We start from the raw sequence: 12,924 nt of genomic DNA, 5'->3' as shown, positions 1-12,924 counted from the left end.
CCCGTTGCTCCGAGGAGAAAGGAGGGGCGGGTGGTGATTGTTTGGTCTCGGTCGATAATCAAGAAGTGGGCAAAAACAGGGAAGTGGTAGTGCGTCGGGTGAGTAGCACGTGTCGCGAATGCAAAACGCCCCGGTCCCAGGCTGGGACCGACGTCACGACTCGTCTGTTGTTTGCGACGACGCGAATCAGTCGAGACGACGAGATCAGGGGGAGGTGTGGAAGCTCCGAAGGTGGGTGCGCACTGCTCCTGCTGTGCGAATGCGCGTTATCTCTATTGGCTGCGTTCTTTTTCTTTTGTCTTTGGTCTAGTCTAGTAGGGCCGTGGTTCTAGACAAACTTGCAGAGTGTACGCGAGCTCTAATAAGGTGACATGCAGATCAAGTCAGGTGATCTGTCTAACCGTCAACGCCCAAGGAAAGGAAACAGGGAGAAACGAAACAGGAAAGAAGATGTACAGAGAAGTAGTACGAAAAATCGAAGGCAAAGAGATGCCAGTTGCCAAATGTTGATGCAGATCCATCCGTAATTTGCGCCTTGTAATCTTCCATATGTGATGAACCCCAACCGTTTATGTATATGCATGCTTGCGTTGAACGTATAGCCATGATCTGCCTGGATCAGTGCAGTTGAGCAGATGTACGCCGCCATGACGGGAGAACGCCGAAGCCAGGTGATCCAAAAATTTGTCCAGGAAAAGGGGACGTGTGTCCACAAGTGCCGTCGCGAAGAGGGGGCGCCACGTCGAGAGAGAATATTTAAAGAGAATCGACAGGTACCAGCGTTACGATTCAGTAGGCGGCACCTCCATGTTCGACCGTTTCAGAGCGAGGTTGAGTTCCTGCTGCGTAAACGATTGACCGAGGGCGCTGCTGCTGTTCGTGGTAGCCGTCTGGGACCGCGAGCTGGTCGAAGGGTCCGAGCCATTCTCCGAGCGCAATGCCAAGGATGTGAGCCGGGTGCCCTCACGTGTGCGCTGGCTAAGGCCGACTGGTCGCGAAAGTCTCAGCATCAGAAATCCGTCGAAGGAGAGGGCCCGTCAACACTCTCGGAGCTGGAGCGCGACGTACCATTGCCAACATCTCCAGTGTCGTTGATGTCTTCGATGACCTGCCTGCGCGGGGCGTTCATGCTCTTCCGGCTCGTCAGGCTGTTCCTCCGGCTGGGGATGCGGCTGCCCATGGGCGAGTAGATGCTCTGGTCGCTCCGCCTGCGCCACGCCTTCTCGAAGTTGAACGACTCGAGCTTCTCCTTGTGCTCTTTCGCGACCGGCCGACGGTACTTGGGCATCGGGAGCGGCTCTCCTGGCTGGTACCAGACCGAGCTGTCGCTCTTGGAGTTGTTCTTGGACAGCGTCGACGAGCTGGACGAGGACTTGGACGACGAGTTGCGGCCCAGGGCACGCTTGACGCGCTCGCGGAACGCCATGGTGGAATCGGCCGAAAGGGAGGAAAGAGCGTAGGGGGAGCGGAGCGAAAGTGAGGCGGGCGCAAAGGCTGCAGATCGGATCCGGCGAGCGTCAGGTGAGGAATCAACGGGAGGCGGCGACGTTGAGAGCAACGGCGGAGGGGCGCGGGCGGCTCAGCGGCGGATTCGCATGGAGGGGAGTTGGGTCGGACGGACGTTTTCGGTTCGTCTGGGGTCGGAGGGGAGAGAGTGGGAGAAGTTGGGGCTGGCGAGTCGTTAGATGTCATCGGGGACGGGTGCGCTGGGAGGCACGGCGTCTGGGCGCGGCGAGCGAAAATCCATCGGGTCTGGAAGGCCAAGCCGCGCGGAGTGGCTGCGGCTCGATTGCGGCTGCAAAGATTGCGCGATGCTTGTTCGCTGGAGACTGCCGCCGCAGACCGGGGATCCGGAGGGTCGCCGGCGGGGCCCTGACGGTGGTGGTGAGACCGGGCTGGTGGAGGTGAGGCCCGTTGCAGGTATTATTGGCATGCGAGTCACACACACCTGCGCATGCAGCAGCCGCGACCGTGCCCTGACCGATGCTCCCCCGAACGCCGCCGCGCCCTCCACCTCTCCATGTTCCTACGATGGCCGCGAAACAGCAGGCGCCGATGGCTGGCTGGGCTGGCGTGTTTTGCGGGCGCGGGCGGAGCGGTGGGCGGCTTCTGGGCCCCCGGCCGTAGGCGATCTGGATCTGCACAGGCTTCGGATGTGGGCTGGGCGACGACAAACCTGCCGACTTTGGGCCCAGTGGCGGTGCGCAATCCCCCGCCACACTGTGGGGAACCCAAGCCGATGATCGCGGCGCGCTCGACTGCGTCATGGGCGCTGCCAGCTGCGCAGGAAAGCCTGCATCTGCCCTCTAGCGTTCCGCGACGCGCACTGCATCTGGAAGAGCACAGCAGCCCGGTGCATGCGCTCGCAGCTCGCAGGGCTTGATGCAGCATGGTGTGCGCCCCGATCGAGAAATGACGCAGCGGGCGCGCCTGCCGGATGAGGTCACTTTCAGCTCAGTAGCCAATTTCTCAAAGACCCCTCTTAATCCGCCTGTCGCTCTCTTTCACCTTCGTGTCCGCTCGAAAACCCATCAATCACATTCTGCGAGCTCGTTCACCATGGATAAACTCAAGGATATCTTGTACGCCAAGTCCACCCCAATGCGCATCACCCGCGACACCCCTGCTGCGATCGCCTGCCTGTGCTGACCCTGCCTATAGCTCACCCGGCCACAAGCAGGACGCTGACACGCTTTACGGCTCTCAGCAACCTGCTGATCCGTCCTCCCGCACTTCCAAGGATGGCAGGCTGTCCGGCGAGGGCAGCCACTTAGGCAGTTCCAGAGACAACACCACCGACGTCGCCTCATCAGGCCTCACCAGGTTCGTCTTTACCTCCACTTGCGTCGCAGCAGCTCGCTGACGTGATTTCTAGCAATGTGGGCGCCGCAAAGGGCCATGGTAGAAACGACACCATGGGACCACATGAAACCACCTCAACCACAACTGCGCCCGATACTGCAACCGATAGGGGGCAAGGTTTCGCGAGGCAATCGGCGAAGCCTGATGACTCCCGGTACGGAAGGGAGGAATCGGCCGCCGCGGCAACAAGCTCATTGCCCGATCGTACCGCGGGTGGCGTCCACTCTACCCCAGCCACCGAGCAGGACACTAGCTACAGGCAGCACACTTCGTACGTTTTCTCAGCCCAATCCACCTTGATCATCGTAATATTTGGATTTGCCTGTACTGACCATTACTGCAGGAGCCTTGGAGGTTCCAATTATGCTGACCAACGCTACGACAGCAGTGCTGCCCACGAGCCAGCACCCACGCGTTTCTCCCCGAGCAGTGGTTTGGAACCTGTCGGAGGCGTGTCTCGCAGTTCAGAGCGCGGCCAGGGCATCGTAGGCGCCCAGCCCACCACAGGTAATCTCAGACCATCCGAATTCGCCGACGGGGACGACATTTCTGTAGCGAGTGTCAGATCCGGCGTCATTGGCGACACTCCCCATGCCAAACAGCTAACTGATTCCGACTTGCCAGCCGGGAACGATCACTCTTCGAGCGCGGGCCGTGGCCTTGGCCCAGGCGCTGCTGCTGCCGCCGCCGGCACTGCTGCAGCGCTGGGTTCCCGCACGGAGAGGGGCTCCGACAATGAGCGTGAATTTCCACTCTCGGGTGGCACTCACACCAATACTTCTGGAGCAAGAAGTGACTACACAAGCCGTAATGAGCCTTCTGCCCTTGGAAGTACTGCAGAAACATCTACCAGCGCCATGCCTACTCACGGACCTGATGACTCCCGCAGGGCCCTCGCAGCGGCCGCTGGTGCTACTCCGTTTGACATGCACAAACACCACGGCCACTACCACGAATATGAAGGTCCTAACACTGACACCACCGGTAGTGGGCTTACGTTCAGTCCCGGTCCTCATGCCACTGAGGCAGGGAACAGGCTCGATCCTAGCCTTCCCAGCTCCAGCATGCCGGGGGCTTATCCCGATTCAGCTTCTGCAACCCCGGCCACCGAAGAACCGAGCACTATCAATGATCCTTCATCTCACGAGCACCATTATGGACGTGATGCAGCTATTGCCGGAGCAGGGGCAGCCACAGCTGGGGGGTTGTATGGAGGCCACTCCAGAGGAAGCACGGGACTTGACCCAACAAGAGAAGCGGAGACGACTCACCGGGTCTCTCCTCAAGACCAAGAACGTGATGCAGCTACCGCTGGTGCTAGGGCTGCCGCACTTGGAGGCCTGGACCATACGGGAACCGGCCCGCCAGTAGAAGGCGACAGATCTCTCCGGATATCCTCACAAGATTACGGAAGTGATGCGGCTACGGCTGGGGCCGCCGCCGCCACTAGAGGCCCACACGGGACGCGACATGGCGAGCCTTCCGAATCTACTTCAGTGCCGAAGTCTCAGACCAGCAGGGATGCGCCCAGCCAGGAACATCACTACGGGCGCGATGCTGCTATTGCTGGAACTGGTGCTACAGCTGCTGCAGGTCTCTATGAGGCACGCAGAAAAGGCTCCACTGAGACAGACCCCGCGACCTCGACTCACGGCCCCCACAAGAGTAATGTGGCCAACATCATGGACCCGCGAGTTCTGCCCGATCCCAACAAGATGAAAGGCCACCAAGCTCAGTCTACTGAGACGGATCCCGCCTCGAGGACCGTTGGTCCTCACTCCAGCAACGTTGCCAACGTGATGGACCCGAGAGTGCTGCCCCAGCCGGAGAAGATGAAGCAGCACACAACAGCCGGCCCGCATCAGTCTGATACCCTCAACCGTATGGACCGAAAAGTGGATTCTGACCCGGCTAGTGAGGCGAATCAGCATCACTACGGCCGCGACGCTGCCGTTGCAGGTGGCCTTGGTGCTGGTGCTGCTGGTGCTTATGCCGCCTCGCAACATCACCAGGAGAAGAACCCATACACCTCTCATGCTGTAGACCCCAGGATTCACAACAGCTCAGCTACGTCAGGTTCACCTGCCAGGTCATCCTCGACTAAAGGAGGCTGGTTCGCAGGTCCAACAGGTTCCGCTGTTGACACCAACAACAATGCATCCAGGACTCCCACGCGTACGACTGGCTCCACTGGGGTCGATTCATCAGCTCAACCCGGTCAGCAACACCATTACGGACGTGATGCCGCTATTGCTGGTGGTGCAGGTCTGGCAGGTGCTGGTCTCGCTCACCAGTATGGCGACCACCAGACTGGCAATGCCGCTCGGGACCATGCTCCCGGCACTGCTGACACATCGGCACCTTACTCCTCTAATAACACTCAACCGATTTCTTCTACTACCCAAGCTACTCATCAACCACAGACGACTTCCACGACTCAGCCCACCAGCCAGCACCATTATGGCCGTGATGCTGCCTTGGCCGGTGGTGTTGGAGCGGGAGGCCTCGGTGCCTACGAGTATCAGAAGCGAGAGGCCGAGAAGGCTGAGCGGACACACCCTTATGGCTCTACTGCCTCCGCCACAGGACCCGTTCATGACCAAGCGAGGAGCTCCACTGACCCGTCAAGGGACCCCGCCAATGCCGATCAGAAGCACCACTATGGCCGGGATGCTGCGGTCGCGGGCACTGCTGGCGCTGCGGGTGCGGGTGCTGCACATGAATTCAGCAAGCATGATGCTGAGAAGGCTGAGAAGGAGCGTATCAAGGAACAGAAGGAGCATGAGAAAGAAGCGATGAAGCAGCAGAAAGAACTCGACAAGGAACAACAGAAGGACAATAAGAAATACCAGAAAGAGTTGGAAAAGGACGAGAAGAAGCACGAGAAGGAGCTCGAGAAGGAAGAGAAGAAACACGAGAAGGAGGAGAAGAAGAAGCACGGTGGTGGCCTCTTTGGCTTCCTTCATCGTGACAAGAACAAGGAAGGGGACAGGTCGTCGTTGTCGTCGTCGTCATCTGACGATGATGAGAAGCGCCATCGACGCGAAGCTGGCGCCGTTGCTGCTGGCGGCGCTGGTGCTGCTGCATATGAGCACGAGGATGGGAAGCATGAGCGCCACAGGCTCCACAAGGATCCGCCTGCGGAGTACGTGAAGGCTCATGGAGGAGAGCACTACGGCACCGACGGCCGTATTGGAGAAGCTGGTGCGGTTTCCGGTACTCAGTAAGTTTACTCCATTTCGGCTCTGCAAGTTGTGCCTACTAACCGTGTGAAGTCAAACACGTCCCGGCGAATACGGCGCCGTCAGACCTGGAGACCAAGAGGGCATCGTCATCGAGCCGCACACCGGCCTGCCGATGAACGTTGGCAAGTACGGTTCCGGCGCTGGTGGTACCGATGGCAACGAGACTATCGAGGGCTTCAGCAGCCATGGTGCTGGTGGTGCGCATGCTTCTGGACCTAATGTTGCCTCCCAAGGCAGTGCCCATGGCGGCAACATCGGTCCCGACTGGCAGGACATCAAGAAGGCCAACACACCTTACTAAAGGCAGTAGCGATTTTCTGTTGGTGGAGAAGTGATGGAAATTGTGGAGAGAGATCGAGTAGTATTCATGGCTGCTTTGATACCACGATCACGGCTTTTGCTTTCAGTATGGCTTTTTTCTTTTTTTCTCTTAATGCTTTTATTGCCGTTATGATAGTATGGAAATGAATAGTAATGGATTGATTATGCATGACGCCCCGCAGCCGCCGTGCTTCAAAACAGGAGCACCAGCCACCTACGACACCCATTTCTTCCTCTCCAGTCGCATCAGAGTTAGCTCAAAATGGCCCGGAAGATGAACTAGGTAGAATGCTGTAGCTTCGTTCGTTGCGCCGTTCTTCTAGCTTCTATTTCTTATCGGCCCAACGCTCTTCTACGTATACGCCGCATCCGAGGCGCACATCCGCCTGAAACGTCACCAACCGCGGTGCACATGGATAGCCGTCCTCGCCGGCCCGCTGTTGGTAGTTGGAGATATCTCTCGCCGCTTCGCCGGGCACGGAATATTGCGGCGTGGTGAGACGGCGTGGGATTAACCCCCCCTGTAATATATAATCCGCCAAAGCGAGCGTCCCCATCAACGAGCACCCCGGTACACACTGGGTGAACACCTTGAAGCAGGTTCCAGGTTCGATTCTCTCACGATGCCACAACCACGTTCAGTTGGGTCACTGCATCAAGCCAGGTTTCAGCATGCCCTGTGATGTTAGGAGTTTCACCTTTCCGAGGTGCTTGTTTTTTGCTTCTGTTTTGCCTCCTTCTTACTACTTACTTACTTAGGCCGGCCCACTCACTTCTCTCTCACCTCAGTCGCACGCATGAGCTCTGTCTCTCTCTCACCTCCGCAGCAGCTTGCCTGTCGGTGATGGTGAACTTACTTACTCACCCTCTCACCCACCCACCCCCCTTTCACCTCTCCCACTCACTACCAATCAACCGGCGTGCAAATTTGAGGGAATGCCAAATTCTACGTCTAGTAGGAGAGTCTACGTCTCTCGTGCCAATGCATACATACGAGTGAGTCGCCTGTACCGACGAGCCAACTCGGCTCAGAAAGTCTCGATTCGGGAACATGAAGCGTCCGTCACTCATCCCCAAATCAGCCACCCGTACCGCTACCACGACCGAGGCCCAATGTCCTTTTCTCTTTCCTATCTGTCCAGCCTTAGGCGCCTCTAAGACCTCCACCACCACCACCACCACCACCAAACCCACGCTCCCCTCACACCCCATTCATTCCTCCCTCAACCCCATTCCTCCAAACCCCAAAACCCTCAAACCTCCCCCTCAACCTCCCCCACCCACCCAACCCACTCCCCCACCTCCCCCACCTCCCCCCTCACCCCGCCCGCGCGTCCACCCGCCCACACAGCGCACTCACCAACAACACGCACAACACCCTCGACATCGCCCCTCGCGAGGCCCAAGCGGCGGAGGCCGCGCAGGTGCCACAGCGACGGCGGCTTCAGGCCCTGTGCGACGATGGCGCTAGCGGTAACGAGGCTGGTCTCGAGGGCCGACAGGACGGCGTCGTCGGACAGGAAGAGGCCGTAGATGACGGACTCCTCCAGCCAGCGGAAGTCGGCCTCGTGGCTGGCCCAGGTGCGCGTGATGGCGGGGAGGTGGTGGCGGTAGAGGCGGTGGAGGTGGGTGGCGCCGCGGACGGAGGTGGGGGTGTTGGGGGCGAGGTCGAGGGGGTTGGTGGATGTGGTGGAGGTGGAGTAGCGCGGGGAGAGGGTGGAGGTGGTGCCGAGGGGGTGGTGTTGGTCGTCGGGTTGGGATGGAGAAGTGGTGGTGGTGTTCCAGTCGGCGTTGCGGTCGAAGGTCGAGGCGGCGTCGGCGGGGAAGAGGCCGGCTTCCTTCTCGGCGAGGCCGAGCGAGGAGACGGCGGTGATGACGAGAGGGATGCCGGTGAGGGTCCATTCTTTCAGCAGCATGTCGCGCAGGTGCAGCGAGATGGTGCGCGTCTCGGCGGGCGGGAGCGGGGTTGTCGGTGCGGCGGCATTGTGGCCGGTGACGTGGAGGAAGAGCGGGCCGAGGAGGTTGGGGTGGCCGAGGGCGATGAGGGTGGAGGCGGGTAAGATGTAGGCGGCGCTCTTGGGCAGGGAAGCGGGGAGCATGGAGCGGACTCTGGATAGCAGGGCGGGCAGCGCCTGGGCGGATGGCGGTGGCATGTTTCCCGTGTGATGGCAGGTCAATGGGTTGTGTCAAGATACTTCGGTTTTTGATGAAACTTTGATGGAGTTCTCGATGGAGTTGATGCTGATGTGATGACAGTGACGAGATGCTGTCATCAACCCCACCTACCGTGTTGAGATGACCTCGGTACCTGCCGAAGGAATGTCTGCCGGGCCATCATCGTGTCAATCATCATCATCAGTAAACGTACTGTGTGAAGAGAAGGGGAGTAGAGTTCAAGGGGAAAAAGAGAAAAAAGCAGACAAGCCCGCTAAAGTATGTAATTGGGTGTGTGCGGTAGCCCGGTCCGGAAGGTGCGGCTGTCGGTCTTGCTCAGCCACTCCCCCCACTTTCCTTTCCCGCCCATCGCTCGCGCTTAGCCTCCATCATCTCTCAACCTCATACTCGCAGTCTTCCCGTCATCATCGGTCATCCTAGAGGCTTCTGATGCAGCACAGAGACCCGAAACTCACTACGGGCTGTACCGCATTGCCCAGAAACACCATAACCACCACTAATACCAGATACACGTCCATGCGCGGGAGATATCGCTCCACACGGCACATGGCATCGATGGCACTAACGTCCGGCTTGGATCCGAGGCCTGGTCTGGCCAACGTTTTTTGTCACCTCTACCTACCGAAAACAATGATTAGCTTGACAGTAGCGCACGCGGAAAGGAATCCCGACGGAACGACCTAGGCTGACCTCCGGATCCGGATGCGGGGAGACGTGCTGCCGCGCCAACTGACGAATCCAGATGCGCCCTCGGCCATGCGTCCAGACTCCCCTTCCCTTTCAGCTAGAGCATTATCCGGGTACAATACCACGCCGTCTTGCTGCTCTCGCATCGCCTTCCTCCGTTTTCTCCGGAAATGGCCTGGTTGCGACCCCGACGCATTATTGCTGACTACACCTCGATCGGCACCGTCGAGCACGTAGCCGTCGATCCTCACGATCTGCTCGCTAGCCTCCATCATGCCAATTCTTCAATCAACACTGCCCCCACTGTAACCATCCGATATCCGGAAGCAAGGGGTTTCTGTCGCCTCCACCCGTCGTCATATGCAATCATCTGGCTTTATAGACCGCTAACCTACCCTCGCGCATCTGGATGAACCGCTCGTGGGAAATAATCCCAATGTCTTCGCTACCCCCGGCCGACAGCTACTTCATCAATGACTCGCAAAGACACCTCCGCGCCTCTCTGATCATATGCCTGGCCGTTTCCGCTGTCTTTGTCCTCCTCCGCGCCCTGGTCAGGCTGCATATCCAGCGCCAATTCGCCTTGGATGACTATCTCTTGCTGCTTGCACTAGTAAGTCCTTTTCCACCGCTCGAGTGGCCGCATGCTGATGCTCTCCAGTGCGGCTTTTCCGTCATCACTGGTTTCCTTGTCCACGGCATCGAGACCGGAGGCTTTGGACGAGACACAAACGAGCTCCCCCCGGAGGTCGTCCTACGTGGCACCAGGGTGCGCCTGTCTAGCGTGTTGCAGGCTCGGAACCATCTGACGGGTTTACAGTTCCTTATATACACACAAACAGCTTACATCATGACGTTGCTCGCCACGAATCTGAGCATCGCACTCCTTCAATTACGCATCACGGGCAGAGCACACACCGTTTTCAACCGCCTCCATTATGCAGCTATGGGCATAAACACAGTCATCGCGCTTTACGAATTCTTCGCTTTACTCTTCCAGTGTTATCCGGTAAGTGTTTGTTTATGATTCGAACATGCACCTCACTAAGACCTTGTGCAGGTTAGCAAAGTCTGGAATCCTACGATGCCCAAAGGACACTGCGCAAACAAACAGGGAATCACAGTTGGCATTTACATCTATTCTTCCATGAATGTTGTGCTTTTCTGGTACTACGCGCTTGCTCCTGCACCCTTGATCTGGAAACTTCAAATCAAGCCGGCTCTCAAACTGTCCTCGACCTTCGTGTTGGGCGTCGGAGTTTTGTAAGCGGAGTCGTGGTCTTACGAGGGGCATGACTAACTGTTCTCAGGGCAAGCATCGCAACAATCATCCGGATGAGATATCTGGTTGGCTTTTCAAAATCTACAAACACGCTGAGTAAGTTACGAGCATCCTCGCCACTCAAGAGCTCCTTTTGCTGATATGCGTGTAGGGGTCTTCGCTCCCATTGCCTTCTGGTGCTGGATTGAGCTATGCCTGGCCATCTGTGCAGCATCGATATCTTCATTCCGGCCACTTCTACGCCTCATTCCGGGCTGTAGGGAGGACGCAGCGGACAGTGGCCCCCAAAGAATTGATCCCGGGGCAGATGGAAAGAAGAAAGTGCGGGGTGGCTACACTTACCAGTTGTCGGAGATCGACTCAATGAGTATAAAAGGCCAGGAGCTTCCAACCAAGCAGGATGATACTTGTACTCTAAGTACTTCTGTAGTGGCCACACCAGCCACGCTGGACGAAAACGGCAAATTGAGCTACTTCACGGGAGACTTGGGGGCAGGTTCGAATCACACATACGAATGGCGTCTGCCTGATGTAGAGAGGGGGTCTCAGAGTTAGACAAAAGGGACACTCACCGCTGTAATATTTTACGATACCCTGTAAGATGGATGCCGGAAAAAGCCACACGATAGTCATGTGCATCGCACTGCACAAATGCCACCCAGGCCTGTTAATAGTTGTACGCGTATAGTTGATCCGTTGGTTTCATTTTCATTGCTCCTTCATGTGTGACCCTATTCGATCCGAGATAAACGGCTGACCAGGGCATCCATGGCACGGCTGGAAGAGATTCCAGAAGAAATGACAACCACCGCGGTGATGCGGTTCCCTTACGTCGCCCTTGCATCAAAGATCAACATCGACAAACAACTCTGAGGCCATGATGCGCAGGAAACGCAACGCTGACGCCTGGTCCCGTGACACGCGTCAACGCCTAGAGTTTCAAACGTCATGACTTCTTCAAATCCCCAAATATTCCCCACCTTAGCCGTGCGTACCTGCAGCATCGATACACGCTAGAATCTGGCGATCGTAACTCATCGCACATCAATCGCATTCTCGCACCACTACTAATCGGATTTTGCATGGATCGGCAATCTGGGCTGTGTCGTCGACGTCAATGGCAACAGTGCTTCCTGCCGGCAAGCGCGACGCGTTGGAACTTCCCCACAGGTTTTTGGCTTGCCCCGATCATACATGCTCTAATTTCTCGATGAGCACGACTTTTGCATCAACCTCTCTATTTCCCCCTGGATCCAAGAGGCATTAATTCCGTCGTTTTTCCGGCCCAATGATTGACCACTAAAGATATATTCAGTCTTTTCATGTCACATCTTGTTTCTAATTTACCCCACGTATGGTCCTTCCGCCAGGGGAAAGAGCCAGCTGATGATCGAGAAGTGAAATCACCGTCGACCCCGTCGCGTCTGCCATGCGGCTAAGCACCAGGCGGTACGCTACTCCCCAACCTACCCACCAAAGGATCGGCAATGCCTTTGCCAGTCTCTCGTCACCCGTTGCGGTCACCCACCTTTCCTCGAAGGGGAAAACCGTTATAAATCCCGTGCAGAGGATGCAGCGTCGACGTATACGATGAGAAGAAACCGGCATAGGCCCTCTGCAGCCATGACTTCACCAACATAGCCTCAATCGGCGATCGTAAGCCTAGACTCGAGCGTCTATCTTGGAATCTCTCAGTCAAACATGTATATAAAGAAGACACTTTGCCCACCTCGACATATCTTTCCCCCACCACCACCGCCGCCGCCGCCGCCGCCGCCGCCATCACACAAAACCACCTCCCATGCATCGCGCCGTCCTCTTCAAGCAGAGCAGAGGGATCCTCACTCTCCAACGACACTTCAACACAACCACCTTCAGGATGTCCAACCCCGGCAACGTCATCGGCGGCCACAAGGCCAACATCAACAACCCCAACACCTCGGACGAGGCCAAGCAGCACAGCAGGCAGATCATCGACGAGAAAACGGAGAGCGAAGACGTGCCCCAGGCGGCCGATCAGGACAAGAATCCCGGTAATGTGTATGTTGAATCACCCGTTTCAATGCGGGTCCCGATTGCGGTCACTAACAGGTTGGACCGGGAATGCTGATGTTTGTTTTTGGGGAAACAGTGCTGGTGGTCTGAAGGCGACTGTCAACAACCCGAATGTCTCGGATGAGGCGAAGCAGAGCGCGAAGGAGAGGCTTAATGAGTATTAATTGATAAGGGGAAGGGACTGTTCATGCGATGAGTGACGGCTGCCTGCTCCTTTGATCACATGTAACGACATGGAAAGGAATGAGTATCTCGAACGGAAAATTCATCGTACTCTGATGTGGAATTGAGTGGGGA

The 12,924-nt window shown here is 57.3% G+C and overlaps 5 protein-coding genes across 5 annotated transcripts; 3 read left to right on the top strand and 2 right to left on the bottom strand.

The window, feature by feature from the left end:
- Positions 1-782: 782 nt before the first annotated feature.
- SLS55_005443 (uncharacterized protein) lies at positions 783-1,426 on the bottom strand (the record flags this gene model as incomplete). The annotated part of the gene is made up of 2 exons (XM_066776891.1): positions 783-988; positions 1,069-1,426. The coding sequence occupies 2 exons, from the start codon at positions 1,424-1,426 to the stop codon at positions 783-785; spliced, it is 564 nt and encodes a 187-aa protein (XP_066632733.1).
- A 1,133-nt stretch (positions 1,427-2,559) lies between these two features.
- Positions 2,560-6,089, top strand: SLS55_005442 (uncharacterized protein; the record flags this gene model as incomplete). The annotated part of the gene is made up of 3 exons (XM_066776890.1): positions 2,560-2,582; positions 2,662-2,823; positions 2,876-6,089. The coding sequence occupies 3 exons, from the start codon at positions 2,560-2,562 to the stop codon at positions 6,087-6,089; spliced, it is 3,399 nt and encodes a 1,132-aa protein (XP_066632732.1).
- A 1,592-nt stretch (positions 6,090-7,681) lies between these two features.
- Positions 7,682-9,075, bottom strand: SLS55_005441 (uncharacterized protein; the record flags this gene model as incomplete). Its single annotated transcript, XM_066776889.1, has 2 exons — positions 7,682-8,537; positions 9,071-9,075. 2 exons carry the CDS (start codon positions 9,073-9,075, stop codon positions 7,682-7,684), a joined length of 861 nt encoding a protein of 286 aa, XP_066632731.1.
- Positions 9,076-9,726: 651 nt separating this feature from the next.
- On the top strand, positions 9,727-10,557 carry SLS55_005440 (uncharacterized protein; the record flags this gene model as incomplete). Its single annotated transcript, XM_066776888.1, has 4 exons — positions 9,727-9,903; positions 9,952-10,059; positions 10,111-10,299; positions 10,351-10,557. The coding sequence occupies 4 exons, from the start codon at positions 9,727-9,729 to the stop codon at positions 10,555-10,557; spliced, it is 681 nt and encodes a 226-aa protein (XP_066632730.1).
- Positions 10,558-12,451: 1,894 nt separating this feature from the next.
- Positions 12,452-12,791, top strand: SLS55_005439 (uncharacterized protein; the record flags this gene model as incomplete). Its single annotated transcript, XM_066776887.1, has 2 exons — positions 12,452-12,612; positions 12,704-12,791. 2 exons carry the CDS (start codon positions 12,452-12,454, stop codon positions 12,789-12,791), a joined length of 249 nt encoding a protein of 82 aa, XP_066632729.1.
- Positions 12,792-12,924: the final 133 nt, after the last annotated feature.

The sequence above is a fragment of the Diplodia seriata genome (assembly GCF_021436955.1).
Source record: "Diplodia seriata strain FDS-637 chromosome Unknown scaffold_5, whole genome shotgun sequence".
In the NCBI taxonomy this organism is placed as follows: domain Eukaryota; kingdom Fungi; phylum Ascomycota; class Dothideomycetes; order Botryosphaeriales; family Botryosphaeriaceae; genus Diplodia; species Diplodia seriata.
This window is presented reverse-complemented; position numbering and strand designations above follow the sequence as displayed.